This window comes from Macadamia integrifolia, unplaced genomic scaffold, assembly GCF_013358625.1.
Source record: "Macadamia integrifolia cultivar HAES 741 unplaced genomic scaffold, SCU_Mint_v3 scaffold814, whole genome shotgun sequence".
Classification (NCBI taxonomy): Eukaryota; Viridiplantae; Streptophyta; class Magnoliopsida; order Proteales; family Proteaceae; genus Macadamia; species Macadamia integrifolia.
In genome coordinates this window covers 86,622-110,511 of record NW_024870546.1, presented here as the reverse complement: position 1 = coordinate 110,511, position 23,890 = coordinate 86,622, and the positions used below count along the sequence as shown (strand labels likewise).

Genomic DNA, 23,890 nt, shown 5'->3' with positions numbered 1-23,890 from the left:
GCCTTATCACTACCGTGGTTTTCAAGGATCTGCACAACATGGACCGACAATCGTTACCCCAACGATGATTGTTATGGGTGAATGTGCCATAGGCTTGGCAAGCCTTCAATTACATTGTACCATTCAAGTGGGGATGTTATTACACCTTGAGATACTTTAACCCAACAACAAAAATGCACCATTTTCTCTATTGAAAACATGGTTTAAAAACCTAGGTGTATAGGGTAGAAAGAGGAGAGATAAATCTCTAGGTAATTTTTTTTTTTAATAGTTTATTTTTAAATACTATCAATTGATGGAGTTAGAATAACCAAACAGTTTTTTTAGATTGAATCCAAAGAATCAAACTGACAAATTAAGGGCCAGTTTGATAACGTTTTAAGAAACGGTGCAAAAAGCGTTTGATAAAACTATTTCGTTTCACTTGTTTTTAGAAATAGAAATAGAAATTTTTACTTATTTATGGTTCAAGAAACAACCCAGGTGAAACAAGTTCAACTTGTGAACTTGTTTCGCTGTTTCTGGAAATGACTTGTGGCAATTTTTTCACTGGTTACCATCGACTTCTTAAAACATGACTTATCAAACACCTTCAATTCCGTTTCTGTTTCTAGAAACGGAAATTTATGTTTCTGCTGTTTCTTGAAACAGAAACGACAGAAACGTTATCAAACGGGCCCTAAGTAACCAAACAGTTTTTAATGACTAATTCTACAAAATCATTTTTACAGATTTAGGTCAACCAAACAATTTTCAGGAAGAAATACATAACAAAATTATGGGCAACCAAACAGTTTTCCAGAATGACTAAAAAATAAATAACATTCATCAAAACCACTCTCTACTGAATCTATGCCAAATCAGAAAAATAACTTCAATGAATTATACAATCAAACACAACATTAAAAGTCGAAATCCAACCAAAGAAAGCCTAATAACTCATAGAAATAGCAATTAGAACCCTAGATGGAAAAATATAATTAATTTAGGGCGCTTTTGATGATTGTTCTTTTAGAATAATTCTATTAATCTTTTATTTGTTTTTCTTTTTAAACCTTTTAACAGTGAAATTGCATATGAAAATTCCAGATTAATAAGGAATAACTTTTTTTTCTATTCTTGAGAATCACTAACTTAACTCGCGCCCAAGCCCAAGCCCAAGCCCAAGCCCGATATTTCTCTCTCTCTCTCTCGAGTTCTTCGTTCTCCCGCTCGTCTTCCCTGAGTTCTGAAACGCAGAACCGCTCTCTCGTGAGCTCCCGTTCCTGCTTGAAATCTGAAGAAGGGACAGGTACGCATTTCCTCATCTATCTCTCTCTATATATCTCTTCCCCTCTCAGTCTTTGCCTTCGAACCTGCGAATACGTAAGCTTTTCGGACTCAATTTCATCTAGGGCACAATTGATTGTTCTCTGTGATTTTAGTTTTACACATCTTCTCTTGCGAGAGAAATTTTGGTTGCTGCAAATTACCGTGTGTTGAGTAAATTGTCAAGGCGCTGCCCAGGCTTCTCGTCCACCGCCTTGGTCGCCTAGGCGGGCACCTTGCGTCTAGGGCCCTCCACCGCCTTGGGTCGCCTAGACGTCTTGAAAATTATGTTGATTTATTTGTCTTGGGCTATTTTTCTCTTCATGAGTAGCTTCCTGTGAACTTTGAGATCTTGTGGTCATCATATATGTTTCTCTATTAAAAATCATGTTTCCATCGATCCCATCTTTGCATTATTGCTCTAAAATTGTTTATGAAAAGCCGTATCACGATGGAATTGCTGGTTTGTATATCTGCAGAACTTTGCCTGAGAACAAATTTGATTTTTGGCTTTTTGTTAAAGTTTTGTTGATCTTATAGGATCAATGCATTACTTTCTTTTTTCCGTTGGGGAGGGGGTGGGGATATGCCTTTCTCTCTTGGTGAAATATGTAGAGCTAAAGGTTTGTCAAGCAGATCCATCATAAGGTCATTGAGCTTGCTAGGATGCTGCAGACAGTGGGTCTGTAGCATATAAATGATTATAGGGTTTTTTTGCTCTAGTTTTGGAAGAGAGCAAGTGCACCTTCACTGAGTTCATGAGTAATACAACTTTCCATGTTATGTTTGTACTTCGTTGGCATGCTGCATGGTTGATAGAGCACACTCTTTGGCTTGGTAGCTGACCCCATTTAGTTGAGATAAGGTTGAGTTGAGTGTGTTCGTACTCTATGGTTTGGTAGGGCAAATGATTGGTGTAACTTTTGGGCATTAGATGGAGGGCCAAGGTGACTCTATTTTCATTTTTCTGCTTTTTATTCTTTTATATCTCTTTTTGCCCCTGTTCTTTTGACCTACAGTTTTCCTCACTGAATTCCAAAGCTATATATATTTTGGATGGTCGATGTGCTGTGATCACAGTTGTTCTGGTAGCAGATTGTAGTTTTATGTTTTGTCGTAAACTGAGTAAGAGAGATTCTGTTGCATGGATGATCCCTGAGTTAGTAACAATGTCAAGCAATGGTCATGTGAAGGTGCTACTTTCAATTAGTTTGAGGAAGTCATTATGCTGTTAAAAGTTCTTGTCTTTCTCTCTGAAAACTCATCCATAGAGAGCAGATTGTCCAAGTTTGTTGAAGATCACACAGAAAATTGAGTCGGCAAATGGTTGAAATGATCATTTTCAAACTCAGGGCTCTGGCCATAGGACATTATAGTAAAAACAATAAATAGAAGAGCCCAACCAGTGGCATGATGGGATGATGTATAACTGAACCAATTAAAGGATAGATATGGAAACCACAAAAGCTGTCAGACTTCATGTCCATGGCATGGAACTCTAGAGATATTGATGAGTATAGCTCATTGTGGGATGATTTATAACTGAATTTGAGCAGTAGGGATAAGACTATGGTTCCGGCAGCATTTTTCTCCATGATGTCATGACATGTTCTTAATTGTGAATGCTTGTTAGTACGACTCAAAGTTTGTTAAAAACCATGCACCTCCTGATATAGATTCATCACCGAAATGGGCTTGTCTTATAACTTCCTTTCCTGCCACTGAAAGAACCTGTGCCTTTGCCGCTGGTGCTATTTCAATGGATTATGGCTAACTGTTGTTCACTATTGTCTCTCAAATAGGAAGGGATTCTAGGATTATGAAGTTCTAACTGGATGTGCCTTTGCTTGTGTCTCCACTCGTGCCTATGCCTATGCACTATGGCTTTCAAAATGATGGCTCTACTGCGTGGGGATCAGTATCAGGTCGGGATGCCGCTGTTAGTGTGGTACCTCTAGGGTTGGCTGCTCTTGACCCCAGTGAACGAATGCTCTTAGAATTGGTAATAAGTCTTGGGTTAGGTTATATATGTGTTGGGCCTTTGATTCAATGGGTTTTCACTGTAATGGGCTACTTTAATAGACCGATAATAGGGGTATAGGCTAGGCATACTGGATTAGTTAAGTTTGTGTCTTTATTTTTTTGTTATTTTAGTTTCCTAGTCAGTTTAAGTTACCATATTAGTTATGGATTGAGTTAGACCTTTTCTTTTTAGTGTAGAGAGTCTATTTTTTCGTCTTCTAGATAAGTTTGTAAGAGGGTCTGGCATTGTACGTGAAAATTGATTAATGAAAAACTTTTACTTCTCTTCTTTTCCATTTGAGATTTCTTGTGTTTGATCAAGAAACCCCTTGTGTGTGATCAAGGAAACGGATTGGTGAGAAGCCTAGGTGGATTGTTCTTATGTTCATGTTCTTTTGCTGCCATTGTTCAACTAGATTTTATTTTTCTTCTTCTCTATTCCCTGCCATTGACAAGTAAGTTCCATTTCTGAGAATTTTCTCCAACTAGAACCTTTGCTTCTAGAAGATCATACCCTACATGTTTTTTTTGTTTTTGTTTTTTTGAGATTAAGCAATCTAGCCATTAGATGCTCTCAAGATTTTGGCCATATATTCAGGAACCATAATGGTGACCTTGATTTGAATTTGACCTGATTCTGACCATATGATCTTGAGGTATTTATGTTTTTCCCTTTCTACCCTACCCACCATTATAGCTATTGTTTTAACATATCTTCTTAAATTGATTATGAAATTTAAGGTATTGCTTATGTCATATGCCGTTGAATCGATTAACCACTACAAACTCTAATTTCTGAATTCTGTTTGGCCTTGGGAATTATTGTTATACCCCTACTTTGGTTACTGTTTGTTTCCTCATTGATACACTGATTTTCAAGTCTGTTTTAAACTTTTAATCACTAGTTCAGAACAGACTCCAGTGTGAATCGATTACCCTGTGTTCTGTTCTTGTTTACTGATATATTACCTAAATAACCTTCTCCTAGTTCTGCTAGGATTGTCCATATAACCTGAATTATTCTTTGATTTAAGGCTGCTGTTTTGAGTCTTTCAAATACAGTACAGCATTACCTCCGTGCATGCAATCCTTGTTTTGCTTTTTAGCTGTTGTTACCTTCTGGGTACAACATAGCCTCATCCCAACTAAATGGGGTTGGTCAGATGGATCCTTGCTCTCCAGTTAGCTCTATTCAAGGTCATACATGATACAAGGCCTAAGCTAAGCATGTCTTTCCTCACCAATTTTCCTATGGTTATCTTATGCTTGCCCTTGGTTCAACAACAACTCAACAAAATCCCATCCGAGATTGCTGCAAACCCCAAGTACTTCTCATATTTCAAGGTAATATTGAATGATTTTGGCTGTGAACATCTTCTTTTGGTAGAAATATTGTTACACTTAGTTTAACTCCAATATGATACTTGTACCTATTGGGATTGTGTTGGTGCCTTTGACAACATACTTCAGTGGTCTACAACAAGACATGGATTAATGAAAATGATGATTGCATAGTTTTTTATTCTGCTGAGGTGGAGGGTGGTGGTCCATCTGCGGTAATAGCCTCTTATCACTAGTCAACATGATCGAGTAAGTGAGGTGATCAAGTTGCTAGATATCATGGGTTGGATGAAATTTGATGGGTAATACACTTGTATTTTGATAATTGTAGATGCAACTCATTTGCACATTTGGTACTTCTTATATTTTTTCCATATTGGACTAAATGCACTACTGTTACCTTCTTGCAAATTAGTTGACACATAGCCAGTATTGTTGGTGCAATAGTACTTTAATAAAGCAATGCACAATGTACCCTACAATATTGAAATTTGGTTGTTATAGAAATGCAGGAAATGTCTATGGAAAGGTGCCTTCTAGACATGATTGTATTTATTTTCTGGTTAGAATCACTTTTTACGTCTACTTTACTAAACACATTTCGATTCCAACAGATTCACTATCCCAGAAAAGGATGTACCTAGTGCACGAGGCTCCCACCACTGTGGGGTCTGGGGAGGGTTATAATGTACACGCCCTTACCCCCACTTCTTCTGAACTGCATCAATATTATAATACGTGTGGCATTGGTTTTGTATGTCATATATTTTTTTATTCTCCAATTTGATTTGGATTGATTTCTTTTCTCTTATGTTCTAGGAGAAGCACATGCACATTGCTAATTTTTGGTACCGAAGGCAAGCCACCAGGTGAGAATACCGCGTTAAAATACAGCTATTTCAGAAGTCTTATGATTCACGGCCATGGATGTTCTTCGCAATACCTATTCAACTGCTTCGGATGATGAAAATGATGATGAGAAAGTTGTATTGCCTCCATCTAAGCGCTCCAAACCTGAAAATGCAACTGTACGGATCCATTTGTCACCTGAATTCCATCCAAATTGTCCTTCGAAACTTCCAAAAGCAGCTTCGGTTCCTGGGAGATACGTTTCAAAGAGAGAACGAGAATTGTCTGCAGTTTCTAGGGTTTCTGATCCAAACCCATCCTCCATGGTCGTCACATCGCCTGGTTTTTGTTTCTCTTTCATATCCTTCTTCTTATACTTATGATTCCTGCTATTTTCTCATGTTGTCCTTTAAATCCTTAAATTTCTAATGGGGCTATTCTGTGGTGTCTATATTCATTTCTAATGTGGAAGTATGAGATAAAATTAATGATTTTGCCGAGAATGAAAGAGCTTTTGTTATAATGTGTTTTCTTTAGCACTTTTTTGAACCTTCTCTGGTGTCAATTTTATCTAATGGTTTGGGGTGAGAAATTATAAAGGAGTATGAGAAAAGAAGACCAGCAAAGTAGAGAAGAGCTGATAAAGCCCAGTTAAGCTTAAAGTACAAGCAAGGTTGCCATTAATGTTTGTGGTTGTTTCCTGAAATTGGAAATACTCTTTTAACTTAGCACATTCATTATATTCATGATGCACTTGCATGGTTTTTGTTCTCTCAATTGTTGCATTTGAGATAGCCAATGGCTAGCATTATGTATTTACACCTTACAACTGAAGAAATAAGAAGCCCTTCCTGACATCCTTCCTTCAAGAGAATATTTTTTTAATTTTCTAATCTTTCAACAGGTTGGCTTAATCAAATTATTTTTTACCATTGATGAGATCTTGGGAGCAATTTGTTCCCCCCCGCGGTGAATAAGGAGTGGATTTTAGTTGCTGTTTTCCCAGTTAGTTTAGGAGTTCAAATGTGTGCTCTTTTCAGTCTCTTATTGGTCAATAAGTAGTGTTTAAATCATATTAGGATTAGGCAAGTTGTAACAATAATAGGAGTTAGATTTAAGAGTTCTATATATACTTGTGTACCCTGCTCTGCTTGGGCATAGGATTTTCAGTTGTTTCAGCAATAATGCTTTTGTTTTTCCTTAGCGGGTGGATTCTTGGTGCACTTGGATGGATTTCCAGCATAACCAAGTGGATTGCTTAGTGGAAGAGAGGATTCTATTCACAAGTTAAATGGACTACGCATTGTAATTATTCTTTCTCTTTTTCTTCTCAGTTCTTTCTTCAAATTCCAGCAAACATTTCTGTGATTTCAAGTGCATTTTCTTCTTTTACAGCAGCATACAACAGTTCAGATATGGATTTTAATTATTAAAGTTTGATTTTATCTCTCCAACTTCTATAGTTCCAGTCTGATCTGTTGTTTCCTTTCAAGCTTATCTGATTTTTTTTTCCAATCTGAAACTTCGTAGCTCTTTGTTTTTTCAGTTTGAATCTGCTATTTTCAATTTAGATCTTTATTTTCAATCTGCTGTTATCTGTTATTCTAACCTGGTTTTTCTGGACAGATTGGTAAAAGGATACTTCTATATACTTCTATCGGATCTATCTAATTTGCCTAGGATCCGCATCTGAATCCTATTTGTATTAGGATTTCACAATCCCAGTAGGACAAGGATTCCTTACATCCAATACTACTTGGATGAGATCTTGTTTAACAATGATCTGTATTTAACTTAGCATTCTTCCAAGAGACTCCTTCTGTGAATGGTAGTCCAATTCTAGTGCAAAATTCTAGTGCAACTTGGATTCTTTCTCACATTCACTATCATTTCATGTAGTGATGATTTAAGTTTTTACAGGACCTCTTCATGTCAAACAATGGTTGTTTGCCTAATATGTTAACCAATTGGGACATTCTTGGTGGTTATGTATCTTTTGGACTTGGCCTAATGGATCCATTGTCTGGCTCAGGCTGGAATTTGGTTGAGCTGGACTTGTTTTTCTGGCCAGAATTCCAGGCTGAGTTTTACCTCCTTGCTTTAATATATTTCTTTCCTTAGGATAGATCTCTACTTACTAATTAGGACAGACTTCTTATTTGATATGGTACACTTAGTTTCCTGATTTGATTGTGTACTACTTTGGGTGTCAACAAATATTGGCAAGAGGGGGTACTGCAAGTGTATCGACTCTCCTCTCTCAAGTTACTGGTTACAAATCTTGGGTTTGGAACATGGTATTAGACTTAACCAGTACCTGATTCTCTCCTTGTTTGCCGTTTTGAGAGTCGATATTTTAGTTTGAAGAAGGAAACCCTAGTTCATATAAGAAGAAGAACTAGGGTTTCATATGGGTTTCGTATACTGAGAAGATTGATGTATGATCGTTGATGAATCATGGCTCAGGTTTTCTACTACTGCTATCAATATGCTATTGCTGCTGATTGCTGTTGCTGAAACCTCTAATCATTGAGGTCTATTGACTGTTGATGAATCATTAGATTGGAATTTCTTGCTACTTCTGAATCCAAGGGCCAAATGCTGAATCGATTGGATTTTTTTTTTTAATTGACTGTTTGGTTTGCTGATCTTGAATCGTATGAAAACCCTAACTGGGTCTCCCACATTTGCTGCTTTCTTTTTTCCTCTTGTTTCTCGGTTGCTGGTTTTTTTTGTCAGTTGAGAAGAAGACAAATGGGAAGTCATAATAGAGCTGGAGGAAGATGCATCTCCCCCTAACCATGTTTCCATGCGTGAGTTACCATTGCTGTTGGTGTCATTCTGCCATGCCGGAATACTTATTATTCAAATTCTGTCTGCCCTGGTTATCGTCCCCCATTCCTCTTGGTTCTCAAAGTGGGGCTTGGTTCAACAACAACAACAACATCCAAAACCTTATCCCAACTTAATGGGGTCGGTTACATGGGGATTCCAAGCAAGGACGAGCGCAAGTATTCACGCAAAAAGATTGACAGGTTATGGCTAATTATAATAAGTGCCGGCTGTCAACCTGACGCACCACTACGAATATGCGACAGACTTATAATGACATACTAAAATAAGGTACTGACTGTCTACCTGACGTACCATATAGATCGGTCAAGCCAAAACGTCCTACATGCATTACGTCCACCACCAAGATAATGAATGTTAGAACTTGAGGTGCACTTGAGACACACCCAAAGATAAAGTCATGATTATCCAGCTGCACTTGAGATATACTAAATAAGGTACTGGCTGTCTACTTGACGTACCGTATAGATTGGTCAAGCCAAAACGTCCTATATACACTACGTCCACCACCAAGATGATGAATGTTAGAACTTGAGGTGCACTTGAGACACGCCCAAAGATAAAGTCATGATTATCCAGCTGCACTTGAGGTGGCTTCTTGATGTAGATCGAAGCATGAAGAAGAGAAGTGAGGCTTGGTTAATTTTTTTTAATTATTAATTTGTTATTATTGACTCTTCAATATTCCCTCCTGTGACGAGAAGTCTTGTTCCAAGTTGGGTTTTCTCTTTTGCCCCTTGCTACTTCCTTATCCACCCTTGTCCTTATTTCCTGTACTATTCCCAATTTACCCTTTGGCCTTGGATTGTATTTCACATGGGATTTCAATTAAATTATGGCTATGCGATCCCCTTCTCATCCTTAAGATATTTTACAATCCTACTATTCCTTCCTTTTATTTACCAACAACCCTTTTAAAATTTTGGTTAATTATGATCCTGCCATTAACCCTTGCTATTGCCTATTGTGTACTTGGGTGGGTCCATACCAAACCCAGTTCGGTATTTTGACCCGAGTACTTCATCAATTGGGGATTACATGAGGTGATTACAGAATTGCCTATATATATATTATATTATTACTTTGGTGTGTCTCAGATCACATCAATTTGGAATTTGCAATTTTTCGGAACATTGGTACTTGCATGACATTGTGGTTGAAGGGATTTGCTACCATATTTTTATTGTGAAGCTCTTGATTATGGGATTATTTGTGTTGCTCATCCTTTGAGATGCTAGTTATTGGAAATTATGTGTCCACGTGTAATGCTACACGTGAGGTGGAGATTGAAGTTATTACCTTGCTCAATTGGAGTTATTTATCTACTCGATTGGAGTTCCTATATGTTCAAAATTATTATTATTTATCTTCTTTATTTGCTTGTCTCCTCAACAACAGTTTTATCTTTTGAAGATGGCAAGCAATAGTGTAGTTTACTTGGTCCCCAGCAACCTGATGCTGTTACTTGATCCCTAGCAACCTGATGCTGCTACTTGGTCCCCAGCAACCTGATGCTGCTACTTGGTTCCCAACAACTCTCCAGCAACTGGATGCTACTGCTTGGTTTTGCAGTAACCTGCTTCCCTACTACTTGCCTTACCTATTATCTGCATTCCTTTGGGAAGACCCTTTGATGTTGCTTTGCTACTATGATATTTTGGATTGTTGTTGGTGTTATCAATTGCCTATGTTGCTAGTTGTTGATGGTTAGACATTGGTGTTATCAATTGCCTAGTTTGCTCGTTGTTGATGGTTAGACATGACATTTTTTTTTATCTGTTAATGCTACTGATGTTGGTGTACTTGAGCTGGTATTGCTGCTGGTTTTATGATGGTTGATTGAACTTCTCTTTGTGCTCATTGGAGTCTACAACTGCTATTCAAGACTGGTGTTGCGGGAGTGTCCCTCTCATGGCAGAGTTTTACCTCCTTGCTTTAGTATATTTCTTTCCCTAGTTTGGATAGATCTTTATTTACTAATCAGGAAGACTTTTTACTTTATCTTTCATGTGGCACAAGGACTTAGTTTCCTATTTGATTGTAATACTTTGGGTGTTAATCAATATTGGCGGGGGGGGGGGGGGGGGGACTACAAGTGTATCGAGCCTGCTACACTCTTGGCAGTTTCTCAATCTCTTTCTCTCTTCTCCTCTCTCAAGTTAATTGCTTACACACCCGGATCAACATTCTTGGAAAACAATTGAATCGAGGCCATTTAGGACTTGGCCATCTAATCTTGTGAACTAATCGAGACCGAAATTGGAGAACAAGATACAAACGGAGAGGAATAACCAATTGATGAAGGAACATGAAACTATTCTGTTTCAATAGAGATACGGGAAACGGCTGTTATAGATCTTGGGTTTGTAACACCTATGATTGTAGATCTTAGTTGAATCTCAGGCCGGAAACTTCAATTTTGTTAGCAAGGTTCAAGAAGTTGATTTTGACTACGGTCGAGACGAATTAATTCAGGAGTCAGCTGAGGTCAGCTGGTGGATTCGTTTGACCATTTTGGTGGTCAAACAACCTAGCAAAGACCCTAAATTGACATCCCTAAACACACTTGAACCTTTAGATTGTTGAAAGCACAATCAAATTGGTACTTTGGTTTCGTACGCTAGGTTGGGAGTGTACAACGTATCGTGCTGCAGATTTCTCAGAGATAGCACATTGATGTCTGCTGTGATACGATATTATAGTTGTCGGATTGAAGTATTGAACTGATTGTAACAACTCTTCAAAATTACGTTAGTTGTATTTAAGGGAATTTTTATTATAGACAATTAATTTTAAATCACTTGATAACATGTTTGTTCCCCAAAAAAAGAAAGCTGTTGCTTGCGGGGATCGAGTATGGAAACCTATTTCTCATCCTTTAACCCCTTTACTGGCTGGATTGTCTGCATTAAAATTTGTCTATTTGGCTTGATTAGTCTGGGTTATACTTTTATATCCTGATGATTGATTTCCATCCTTGATTGCTGCAAAACTTGCTACTTTGGCTGCTTGAGATTTGTCTTCTTGTTTTCAGCTGTGGGAAGTCTTTCCGAATCACATGTACCATGCGAAATTTTGTCTTTGTTGAGGTGTCATGCAAAGGGCCGCGCACAGCTTGGCCAGATCCCTCAAAGGCTGTCAAAAGTTCTACGCAACCATACTAATGCTGTCAATTCTATACAATGGTCTCCAACTCATTGTAAGTAGTCTCTTAGAAACTATACATGATTAACTGATTACTTGGATGATTTGCATGTTTCTGTTTGTTGATGTTAAGGCTACCATATTGTTACAGGTAGTAGTCATCATCTCCATGATTAGTGATACTTGTAATAAACCAAAAAGCAGAGGAAGAAAAGAGAAAAGAAGATTGCCAGTTTTTTTTTTTTTTTTTCTCCAAGACATTCTTAAACATTTGGTTGTGACTACATGATTGAACTGGATTTTTTCTCCTTGTGGAGGAAAATAAAATTTTTTTGAGTTGCTGCCCACGTGAAGCACTAGCATGTGTGAGGTGATTGTTGAATAACCGAGAGTACATGGACCTCAATGGGTAAACTACAATACCTAACTGAAGCTTTCATGAAACACAACAATACTGATGAAGGTTGAAGAGAAGGAAGAACCAGCAACTTCCAGTCCTGAACCCCCCCTCCCTGATGGAGAACCTTAGGGAAGAAAGGGGAAATCAGAGTAGAGAGGGGGAAGGAGGGGAATCACACACTCACTAGTACATGAACTCAACATCTTCATTCAATAATCAAGATCACTCTCATTTGTCCATCGGTTACAGTCAATATATAGGAAAGTAAAGACATAGAATTAGAATCTTAACTAAAATGGAAACTAGCCTAAACTAGGGAACAACCGATAAAATGGAAACCAAAGCAAAGGAAATAAATCCTACCCCTATGTTCAACTCTGGAAAGTAAAAAGCATGAAATAAAATACTAAGTAACTACTAATTTTATTTCCAACCCTTGTTGAACCAAAACCTTGGGCTAAACCGGTTCTTCTTGGCCCTTGGCTTCCACAGCCGGTCATGCTGTCTAACCAGGTAAGTGCAGTTGTATCTGCATCAACTCTCCCCTTTTGAAAAGAACGTCGAGTTGGGATGAGGTCCAAGAATGCCGTCAAAATCGATGCGCTTGATGAGGAAAGTACCAACTGTCTTCTTGAGCTTGAGAGGGGGAAGATCCTTTGCTGGAAGGAACTTCATCCCAAGGCCACCATGCTGAAAAGAGTATGTATTCTCATAACCACAGTGCTTGGCTTTTTTGTCGAACAACCATGGGTGCCCTAGAAGAATATGACAAACTTTCAGAGGGAGAACACACTGAACCTGATCAATTAGTCCACCAATGGAATACGTGAGCAAACACCTTTCATGAGTTTTAGATTATTGTTGTTCACCCACCCAACCTTGTAGGGGTTCGGATGAGGCTCAATTTTTAGATCCAACTTGCGAACATCTTCAGCAACAACATTGGTACAACTGCCGGGGTCAATCACCATATTACATAAATTGTCATTGCATCGCACCCTGGTCTGAAAGATAGCGTTACGACTCCAGTCGTCCTCCTCGGTAATCTTCTGTGTAGTCAAAAGAACCACATAAAATGGTTGAGGCTCACCATCACTATCACCATCATTGATCTTATTAGGCTCACGATCACATTCAACCTCCAGATGTACTGTACCTGTTTTCGGTTGCTCTTCTGGTGCATAGGGTATAAAATTGTCCTGTCAATGTATGTTAACAACCGGTTAGGACATTGATTAGCTCAATGCCGGTACCCCTTGCATTGGAAACATTGAATTTCCTCCTTTAGAAATACTGAGTTCCTATCATAATCACGCTGAGGTGAGGAGTATGGATGATTAAGCCGTGAAGATGACATGTCTGAATCGCGTCGAGGTGGAGAATATGGTCGGTTGGGTCGTGAAGATGCCATATATGACGCACTAGCCTGTGGTTTTCTGATTGACTTTTTTTGTGGGGATGACTGTGGCTGAATGGAATTAGAACCCCTAGAAAAAACATCTGTAAATGGCCTCTGTTTGTATGGGTGTTTCAGACTTTCTTTAACCTGATATGCTACTTGTACAACATCTTCCATTGTAGGCAGTCAGCTAAAGGCAAGGGCAACACTAAGTTGAGGGTGCAACCTATTGCGGAATTGTGCCAACAATACTTATTCATTCCACTCAAAATCAGAACGAGTGGTCAAATAATAAAATCTAGCAACATACTCTTCAACGGTCAAATTTTCCTGTTTCAACTGTGCAAACCTGAGATGCATGTGTTGCTTGTAATCAGAAGGCAAGAATCTCCCGTTCATGACTTCATGCATTTCAACCCAAGTAGTGACTAAACCAATACGTCGGGTTCGTTATGTTGTTGCTTGATCCACCAGACTCGGGCTGTGCCTTTCAGTTTGACCTTACAAATAGGATCTTTTGGGCCTCAGTCAACCCGTACCATCGGAATAATGTCTCTAAGTCGTGAATCCAGTTAAGGTACAATTCTGGATTGTTGTCTCCATAAAAATTGAGGACATCCAATCTTCTTTTTCTTTTTTCTCCATCATCATATCTACCAGTTCCATATGGTGGTGGCGTATGATGTGGTGGCGGTGGTGGTGGTGGTGGTAGTGGTAGTGACAGATCCTGTGGAGTGGTGTTGGAAGAATCCCAGATTGAATGACTCTTTCCTCTATCTAATGTTTCCAATCAATTAATGGAAGCTTGCATGGATTCTATCATTGTCTTAAGGGAGGGGACAATGGTAGTGAGCTTCAAATTTTGCATCAGTTTCTTCCTTATAGGAGTTCAGTTATTGAACAACTTCACTATTGGTTGCCATGGTGGAGTCCGTGGAGATAGGCAAGGTTGCACTCAAATGTGATGGCAAAATAGTAAATAAAAGAGGTTTAAAGAGCAATGGCAGAATGATAAATAATTCTCTTTCTTTCTTTCTTTCTTTTTAAGGGATGGCAGAATTGTAAATAGATGAACTTCAATGAGAAACAAAGTGTTAATCACTGATCATATAAGTGAAGGGCAAACTTGGAAATTAGAAATAAAATCAGAAATAGATTTAGGATAAAAAGAAAAAGAGAATAGTGGAAGGGCAGAATAGGAAAATAAAAAGAAAGACTCAAAAGAGGAATACCAACAAAAGGAGAAGAATAAGGGTATCGACAAAAGGAGAAGATACTTCCTTTTTTTTGGAGATGGGAACCAGCAACGATGGCTTATCAGCAGGTTCCCCAGCGATAGCAGATCGAGGAAAACAATGGCACTTTGGAGGAGCCGTGGACTGTGATGGAGTTCCAAGAAGGTAGACTTTGAGAGGAGATGCGATGGAAGGAGGCGCTGATGTGGAGGGTTAGCTGCAGCAAGAGCTTCAAACCAGGTATCAGTCTGGCCTCTCACTCTCTTTGACTTCTCTGCTTCTTCTTCTTTTCTTCTTTCTCCTCTTCTTCCGTCTTCTTTTTTAATTTTTGTCTTCTGTTCTCTTTTCTGTTGCTTCCTCTTTTCTTTTTTTTTTTACTGGCGGAACCCTAGAGAAGGGTTTCGATGGAACTCTCGGTAGAACCGAAACAGAGAATGGGGAAGGGAAGAAGAAGATGGAAGGAAGAAGGGGAATGGGGATCTTCGGCTCTAATACCAAATTGATGGAGAACCTTAGAGAAGAAATGGGAAATCAGAGTAGAGAGGGGGAAGGAGGGGAATCACACACACTAGTGTACAAACTCAACATCTTCATTCAATAATCAAAATCACTTTCCTTTTTCCGTCCGTTACAGTCAATATATAGGAAAGTAAAGACAAAATTAGAAGCTTAACTGAAATGGAAACTAACCTAAACTAGGGAACAACAAATAAAAAGGAAACAAAAGCAAAGGAAATAAATTCTATTCCTACGTTCAACTCTAGAAAGTAAAAAGCATGAAATAAAATACTAAGTAACTACTAATTTTATTTCCAACCCTTGTTGGACCAAAACCCTGGGTTGAAGACTGAACCGGTTCTTCTGAGCCCTTGGCTTCCACAGCCGGTCATGTTGGTCCAACCAGGTAAGTGCAGTTGTATCTGCATCACTCCCTCAGTCGAGCTGGCCCATCTTTGGGCTTCATATGGGCTAGCAATGGACTATCAAGCCTGCCTTGAAAGCCCCTTGTGGCTTTAAGTCTTACGCCCAACTAATGGGCGAGGTTTGGGCCCAATAAGAGTCCCCTTTAAGTGACTTGAATAGGAGTCTTTAATTAGTTTCTAATTTGGTTGGTAACTGCGAGACATATTTTCTTATTTAGCTACTTGATTTGTTTTTGAGTGGGATGGAGAGGTATTGGTGGCATAGTTTCACAATGGCTTGCACAATCAGATCAGTGATGCACCTGCATCCAATCGATTTCCCTACAATGGAGAACGCAATACAGGTGGTTCGTAGAAGAGAGTTTGAAGAGGCCTTACACTCGGAAGAATTTACAGGGGTGATAGCACAAACAAGCAATCTTCTAAACCGGAGAAGCTGTTCAGCGAGCCATAGGCTACTGGTTCCTCTATGACATCCTCATGGCCCTGGGTGGTGACTCCTCACGTGAAAATTCTGGTCCATCAAAGAACCTTTTAGTGAGACCTACCACTCCCACATGTTGTAGGGATTACTGCTGGCTGTTTGTGCAAGTGGTTGAAGACAGCCTCATTCGGGTTGTTTATTAAAAGGAGTTTAACTTTGGCATGTCATAAGTTCCCTTGCCCTTCATCCTTAATTCTGATCATGCCCTTTAATTGATTTCATTCCATGATTGCCTCTCTTGTTAATTGGTAATTACTCTAATTTCCTTTTTCATATTCATCTACCAACTTTCCCCTTTTTGATTCTGTTTAGTTATCAAATTGCCACCCTTCTTTGAAATATTCAGTTTATTTACAGAATTGCTGTCATTATTTAACACTTGACTATTATACACTTGGGTGCAACCCAGAGCAGCCCAAAATTGGGGTTTTCAAACCCATGGTTGCATCATCCCCTTCAGTTTGGGTTCTTAATTTCTGTTTTAGAATTCTGAATTCTTGTATACAACTGCAGAATTCTGGCATAAACTTGGATTCATTCTTTTATTTTCATCTCTACTTATATTCTGTGCAGCACCCATTATATCTCCGTTTTACACCTTCAGTCTTATTATATTTTCTGATTTTGGTTCTAGTTTCTGCATATCATTCACATCACTGCTAGCCTATCAATTCTCCAGTTTCAGCTTATGTTCTTTTATCAGAATCTCCTCTAGGACGTCTGTTTTTGTGTGGAACCATTAGTAATAACTTCACTGCCACATCATCAGAAGTCAGAGATAAATTGCAGAGAAATGCAATTTCTCTCAACTACACCTCTATACATCATCTGGCTGAAGTCTTACCGATTTCTAATTTCTATTTTTTTTTCCCTGCTTCCTTTTCCTTTGTGGATTGGAGTCATACTTCTCTTTCCTTGATTAGGATTATACTCTCCTTTATCTTGTGGTCCTCGCAGGATTAGGATTCTACTTTTCTGTTCCTATGTGCTTAGGGTTCCTTGATACCATTAGTATCCTGGGTGTTTTCCAAGGGCAATGACTGCTCAAGGAATAAGGTGGAACATCCAGGGCCTGTTGTTGATGGCTTCAGTGGCATTTAGGTTGCTGATCCGATAACTTATCAAAACACTGACATGGAGTGAAGTTTTAATATCATGCACATAAAAGGTCTTGATTACAGTGGTGTCTTCATACCAAAGTAAGGCCTATTTTTCCTGAAGATATAAATTAACTCTCCTATGTACATCTTGATATAGTTGCATGAGTTGTTTCATTTCTGTCAAAATCTCCAGTTAGATATGGAAAATACTGGACATACTGAAATATTTTTAATTTCATGCTCATAAAAGGTTGATAGGCCCATGGCTAGGTCGGCATATTGTTCTATTCTTTGATTTTGTTACCCTTTCAACCATTTGGGGAAACATTTTAGGACATGATTAGTTTTTCTTATTACTATTTTGTTCACCCATTTCCATCATTAATTTGGATTGTTCTGCAGCCCATCTTCTTGCTTCTGCTGGAATGGATCACTCTGTCTGTGTATGGAATGTGTGGAGCAGAAGTCAGCAAAAAACATGTGTTTTTAAATATCATAATGCTGCAGTCAAGGATGTGAGGTGGTCACAGCAAGGTTTGTCTTTGCTTTCTTCTGGATATGACTGCTCATCAAGGTTAGTTGATGTTGAGAAGGGGTTAGAAACTCAGATTTTCAAAGAGGATCAAATTGTGGGGGTCACAAAGTTCCATCCAGACAACAGCAGTCTCTTTCTTTCTGGAGGGTCAAAAGGCCTTATTAGACTTTGGGATATGCGAGTTGGCACGGTGGTCCAGGAATACATTCGAGGGCTGGGCCCAATCCTAGATCTAGAATTCAGTTTTGATGCCAAACATTTCATCTCTTCCAGTGATGTATCCAGAAGCAATGTCAGTGAAAATTCTATTATTGTTTGGAATGTCATGCGACAAGTACCTTTATCAAACCAGGTAGGAGCCCCTCAACCATAGATAAATTGTTGTTCAATTGCTTGCTGAAATAGTATAGAAGCACTTATCTTCCAGGTTGGTTCCTTTCTTCAATTAACTTGTACTGTTTTTAGCAATGGTACTTCACTTTTGCACTCTTCACAAATTATTTGATTCCTCATATAAGCCAAAGATTCTAAAAGAGGGACAAAGCTTTTGCTGATTGGATATTAAGTTTTAGACTGTGTGTATATAATATATAGGGAAAATGATCTCATGCTGCCAGTATTATGCGCCTTCTCACCCTCTCTGTCCTCGGCTTCTGTGGGTTCCCTTGTATATGTATTGTGCAGCGTCCCCTCCCTTGCTCCCATTGGCTTGGGATGGGAGACCATCCGATTTCCATGCTGCCAGTTTCATGCGCCCTCTCACCTTCTCTCCTCGGCTTCTGTGGGCTTCCTTGTATATGTATTGTGCAGCGTCCCCTCCCTTGCTCCTATTGGCTTGGAATGGGAGATTCCATCCCTCACCAGCAGTGTGTTGATCCCCTGCCCATATATATAGGGAAAATCTTCTTGTAACTGAAGTTGGTGAAAAAGTTGTGATCTTACTTTTTTGCCCTTCTAGTATGACACTTCTATTTTCAGTGAGGATAAATCCCATCATTTAAAGAGAATAGAGTCCCAAATATTTTAGAATAAGTCTACAACAAGGAGGCATGTTACCCTGTATTATTTTAATATTTAGCTCATAACTTTTACTCGCTAAAAGAATTAAATATTTTGAAATATGACTTTCATGACATAAATTGACTGTACGGACATGTCATATTTTCAGTAAATTAGGACACTCCAGTAAATCGAGTGCAGATGGAAGATCTAGAAGGGGCCAAAATTTGGTACAAGTCCGAGGGTCCCAGGAGGGGTTTGACTGATGTTGGTACTAACCTTTGGCATTGGTTTGCATGAAGTGGTTGCCTGCAGACTCAAACTAATGACTTCATGCTGAGTGCTCGAGGTTTTACCTCTGACATAAAAATTCAGCTTGGTTGGATGGATTACTTGACCTTTTTCCACCAATAAAACAAATCCTGTAAGATTTCACTCATTGATGCCATTTAAATCTCTTGTATGGCTTTCAGTTTACATTTCATGCATATATGGGCTCTGTCATGATCTGTGATAGAATGCCCAAAGGTCCATAGCCAAGCTATGGAACCCAACTAAAACCACTACCATGGAATCTTTGATACCTGGAGTTGATTAAATGGATTGATAGGATCACACATTCTATGTGATGGAGATATGATATTCTGATCTGTGGATATTTACATCGAGTCATATCATCCTTAGTGGAAAGCATGATACACCCTATTGCTTCCCTCCTGTAAAGATTTCGAATTAGTAGTTTTTAGTCGTGGTCATGGCCTTGGCTGTGGAACCTGGGTTGTGGGATCATGGCCCATTTGAGTTTAAGGTCATGTCATCACTCAAAAACTCATTATTTTCAGATGAAGTATATGTGAATGGGTTCAGGTCAAGTTAGCGGACATAAAAAAGGTCAGGCATTTACCCAGATGGGGATCAGCTAGAAATGACAGGTTAAAGCACCCGGCACAGACTGCTATGGTTGGCTGGTTCAATTGGATTACAGTTCTTCAGCATTTCCCTGTTAGACCCTTACATGTGTCTAAATATAGTACACTGGTTGGCTATGATTTTGTGATGACCTATTCGCATGGAGACCCTCTGTCGCCCTTGAAGAGTTGTGTGATCTAGCTCTCCAGAGATACATAATTTTTGTATCCAATGGAATATAGAATGAGGTTACAATCTGTTTGTTAGGAAATGAGAGCCTTTTTTTCCCCCATTTAACCTTAGTTTTGTATTCCTGGTTTATTTCTTACGGTTCTTTTCAATTACTTCTTATAATTGTTTGATGGTTGACATACACTGCAATACCATGTATGTTTTTATCATCTTGTTGTGTACTCTACTTTTTTAAAATTTGATTGTTACGTGTGCCCTCATTTCATGTACCACTGTTATAGGAAGCTTTGCCAACATAGGTGGTGTCTATGATTTCTTGGTTATTGCTTCTTAACTATGTAATTTCTTTGTTATTTGCCTCTTAAATTTGGGAGGATTAGATTGGATAAATGATTTTACGTTTTCCTGTACAATGAGATAACCACAGGGATAATGCTTTCCAGTTTGCAAAAATAGAATCTTAAGGTAGGTAGATATTTGTACTTTGTAGAGGACTTGTGGAGGTATTTTATATGCTAGTTTTTCCTGCATTAATAAACATGTGTGAACATTTTAAAGAATTGTATCCGTAATTTTCGCTCATTTTTGTCTTTCGTGGAAGCAGAATTACCAGAAAAGCTCATGTTTCTTGTGTTTGTATCCAGGTTTATGTGGAAGCCTTCACCTGTCCCTGTGTTAGGTATCATCCATTTGATCCATTTTTTGTTGCACAATCCAATGGTAACTACATAGCCATCTTCTCATCCAAACCCCCTTTCAAGCTGGACAAGTACAGGAGATATGAAAGTCATGGAGTTTCTGGGTTTCCCATTAAGTGCAATTTCTCCTTAGATGGTGAGAAGCTTGCATCAGGTTCCTCTGATGGATGCATATACTTCTATAACTATAGATCCTCCAGTCTCCTTTGTAAAATAAAGGCATATGATCAGGCATGTGTAGATGTTGCTTTTCACCCCATCATACCCAATGTCATTGCTTCTTGCTGTTGGAACGGAGACATTTCGGTGTTTGAGTAATATGCTGGCACATTTTTGGCAACTTGGTTCTCTCACTGGCCTTTCTTTTGTGGCTTAAGACATATATCTCAGGCAAGCTTTTCTGTCACAGCACCTTCCAAATGTGAGATAAAACACTGTAAACCTTTTTTATGGTCATTTTTTTCATTTTTAGAAGTGCAGCCTTTTGGTTATGTAAGGCACTGTTTAAAAACTGGGAAAATATACTAAGTTAGTGGTCAGCTCATCTGATCAAGTGGATTACTGATTTGATGCTAAAGTAAATATAATTGTAGAAAATAAAAAATATGGGTAAAAAGAGGAGAATCAGAGGGGTGGGAGGGGAAACCCAGAAGCATGCAGCAGAAAAAAAAGAAAAGGTAGAGGTATTTAGAGAAAAATTAGGGAGAGCATAGTGGAGAGTAGATGGGCAGAGACAATTGGAGAGGAAAAGGGAAGTTGCAAGAACCAAGACGGGGGTGATTCCAAAGGGTGAAAAAGGTAGACAGAGACGTGCAGAACGAAAATGTGGAGAGAGAATAGTGGAGGGTGTTTGCAGAGACATAATTGGGAAGGTAGAGGAAATTGCAAGACCAAGATAAGAGGAATTTGCAGATGAAAAAAGGGGAGGGGAGATGTATTCATGGTCTTAAAAATTGGATCAGAATTGGTGGAATCAGCCGATTTGACTCAAAATTGACTGATCTTGTTCTCGATTCTGAGTTTTAAAACCTTGGATATAGTTGTGAAAAAAAAAAAAAAAAAAAAAATGGAGAAGAAAAAGAAAATAAAAAGGTGGGGCGAGAGATTTGGGATAGGAATTTGCTGAAGATAAGTTGGGTCTGGAAAGAGATCCAATGATAAATCAGGGTGATGTGGGGGCACTCAATTTGGAGAACAAGAGGATGAAGAAGAGACTCTCACTTAAAGATTTTACTCATTTAATTGAGTGGAACTTGCAACCTTCCAAGTGGATTAGCTGATTTTTCTGATCAACAGGTCGATTGGCTGAGTTAGTGTCAAAAATCCAATCAAGATAGGTAGATTTAAAAGGGCAAAGGTAAACCAGTTGAGTTAACAATCCCGGGTGGATTGTGACTATTCCAATCCAAAAGATGTCAACAGCCATTGGCAGTCTCACTGGGAGCTCACCTCAAGGAACTGGGAACTCATTATTATTATCTTCTTAGTACTCTAGAAGACAGTTGATTTAATAAGCTAGTACCAGAGAACATTTGATTCTAAAATCCTGAAGTTCTCAAGTTCGCTTTCTATTACAAATTCAATTATTAGGTAGAAAATGTGCAATTTTGGAGTCGCTGTCTTGTGCACTGTTGATTGAAAAATTTAAATGAATTGAATCTGTTTCTCTGCAGGTCTTGCCAAGCAAATAGTATGGGGCTTCTCTATGGCATGTCCGGGGTGGCAACGGACATCTGATGGCCTGAAGCACCATAGGGAGTGTGCCATGTGTTGGGGTCTCTGCCGGGGTGCTTGCTCCCGGCTGTTGGATGTGCGCTGCCACCCCTGCCGCGCCGTAGTATGTGGATAGTCTATCTTTTTTTCTTTTTCTTTTTTTAAATGAAAAAAAAGACCAAAGATTATTAGATAGTAACTACAGAACAGGTACTCAGGGTCCCTGATCATGGTTTTTCTAAGCATAGCCTCAAGGGCTATATACTTCAAAATGAGGATGATTGCCCATCTTATTACTTAGTATGATGTTGGAGTCCTCCAAACCCATGAAATTGTTAACTTTCTGGGGCCAAAAGGAGGAGGCATTTTTCAGAAGTTCTCGAAAGAAAAATTTTGTTGCCTTCCAAACATAGCCTAGAAGTAGTTCTCCACGGTATTTCCTTCTTCACACCAATTTTTTTCCTCTGAACCATGTTACCTAGGTCTCCATCTCATCTCTATCTTAAACATAGAGCATAAAATATCCACAAATAAATATGTATACTTTGTTGAGGAAAAAATGTTCTATTTCCAACATGAGCAACACACAAAATCATGCCCAACACACAAAATTAAGTACATCTACAAAATTTTGTACGACATGCAAAAACGTATGTGCAGGAGCAATGAACATATGAAATATAACATGCACATATAAAAGATAAGAGATTTACATGGTTTGACAATACATTTTACATACACGAAATGATTTAATCTCCCACTAGGAACAAGGGAAGAGACAGTAAAATCCTTACACTGATCCCCAAACCCAAGTCTTCCTTTTACACCCTCTTTTTCTCTCACTTGGTCACTCACTTTCTCTCTACCTATGTGGCTCCAATTGTGGTTTTTTTTTGAGTCTTACTCCTTGGTAAATATATCTCTCCTTCTATAGATTCTCTCTATCACACTTTGTATAAGACTCTTTTGGAGACTCCACCTCCTTGGAATACTCCATTCTTTTGAAAGACTTCATCTTCTACTCCCTTGGAATTAAGTTTCTATTTTCTGGAAGACTGCACCATATGGAAGAATATACACTCATTCAATTTCTTGAAAGACTCAATTTCCTTGAAGACTTCATCACTTCTCCATTATAATCAAACATATCATTCGGTCTAGATGGAAAACACAAAACCCAACAAACTTGTGTAGTGATTGCAAGGCTTGTTGATTTTTCTTGTAATTAGAAGCCATTCCAAATTTTCAACCTAGTGACTGGAGTAGTTGGTCGGGGGCACACTGTGGCTGTATATGTACTTCCCTTTTATGAGATTTTAGGGCACAAAAGAGTACTATACAAAGGGGGAACGAAGGGAAGGGAGATTGGGTAGGTCACCTCACACGACAGTTCTCAACCTTTCAACCCCCCCTCATGATATTTTGACAAGAGGGGGGCAAAAGAATACTACACAGGGACGTAATCATGTCACCCTTGCCTTCCATTTCTTAAGGGAAGCCAATAGAAGAGAGAGACACAACCCACCACTCTTCTAGTCTTACCTTCTAGATAAATGTGAAGAGGGGACCCTTCCCTTCAAACCTTAGCTTTCAGCACCTCCTCAACAGTGACACAAACCCATATAGACACAAAGAACAAATTAATTTCTGCTAAAAGAGAGAAACACAGCCCTTCCTTACCACTATCTAGACAAGCCAGCGGTTCTTCGGTAGGTCCTTGGTCCACACCCCTCATCTTAACTGTTTATGTTGGAAGCTGCTGTCATCTTAACCCCATCTCTAAAGT

At 38.8% G+C, this 23,890-nt stretch overlaps 1 protein-coding gene across 3 annotated transcripts; it reads left to right on the top strand.

Annotated features, from left to right (window-relative positions):
- The first annotated feature begins 1,139 nt into the window (after positions 1-1,139).
- LOC122070062 (WD repeat-containing protein 25) lies at positions 1,140-20,935 on the top strand. 3 transcript variants are annotated; one of them, XM_042634159.1, is made up of 6 exons: positions 1,153-1,291; positions 5,286-5,359; positions 5,491-5,540; positions 11,408-11,572; positions 17,461-17,945; positions 20,338-20,935. In XM_042634159.1, coding segments are annotated over exons 2-6 (1,074 nt in total). In that variant the 5' UTR covers positions 1,153-1,291; positions 5,286-5,357; the 3' UTR covers positions 20,710-20,935. The 3 variants fall into 3 exon arrangements, with proteins under 3 accessions (XP_042490091.1, XP_042490093.1, XP_042490092.1); XM_042634158.1 differs by having other exon boundaries at positions 5,491-5,862; XM_042634157.1 differs by lacking the exon at positions 5,286-5,359 and having other exon boundaries at positions 1,140-1,291; positions 5,491-5,862.
- Positions 20,936-23,890: the final 2,955 nt, after the last annotated feature.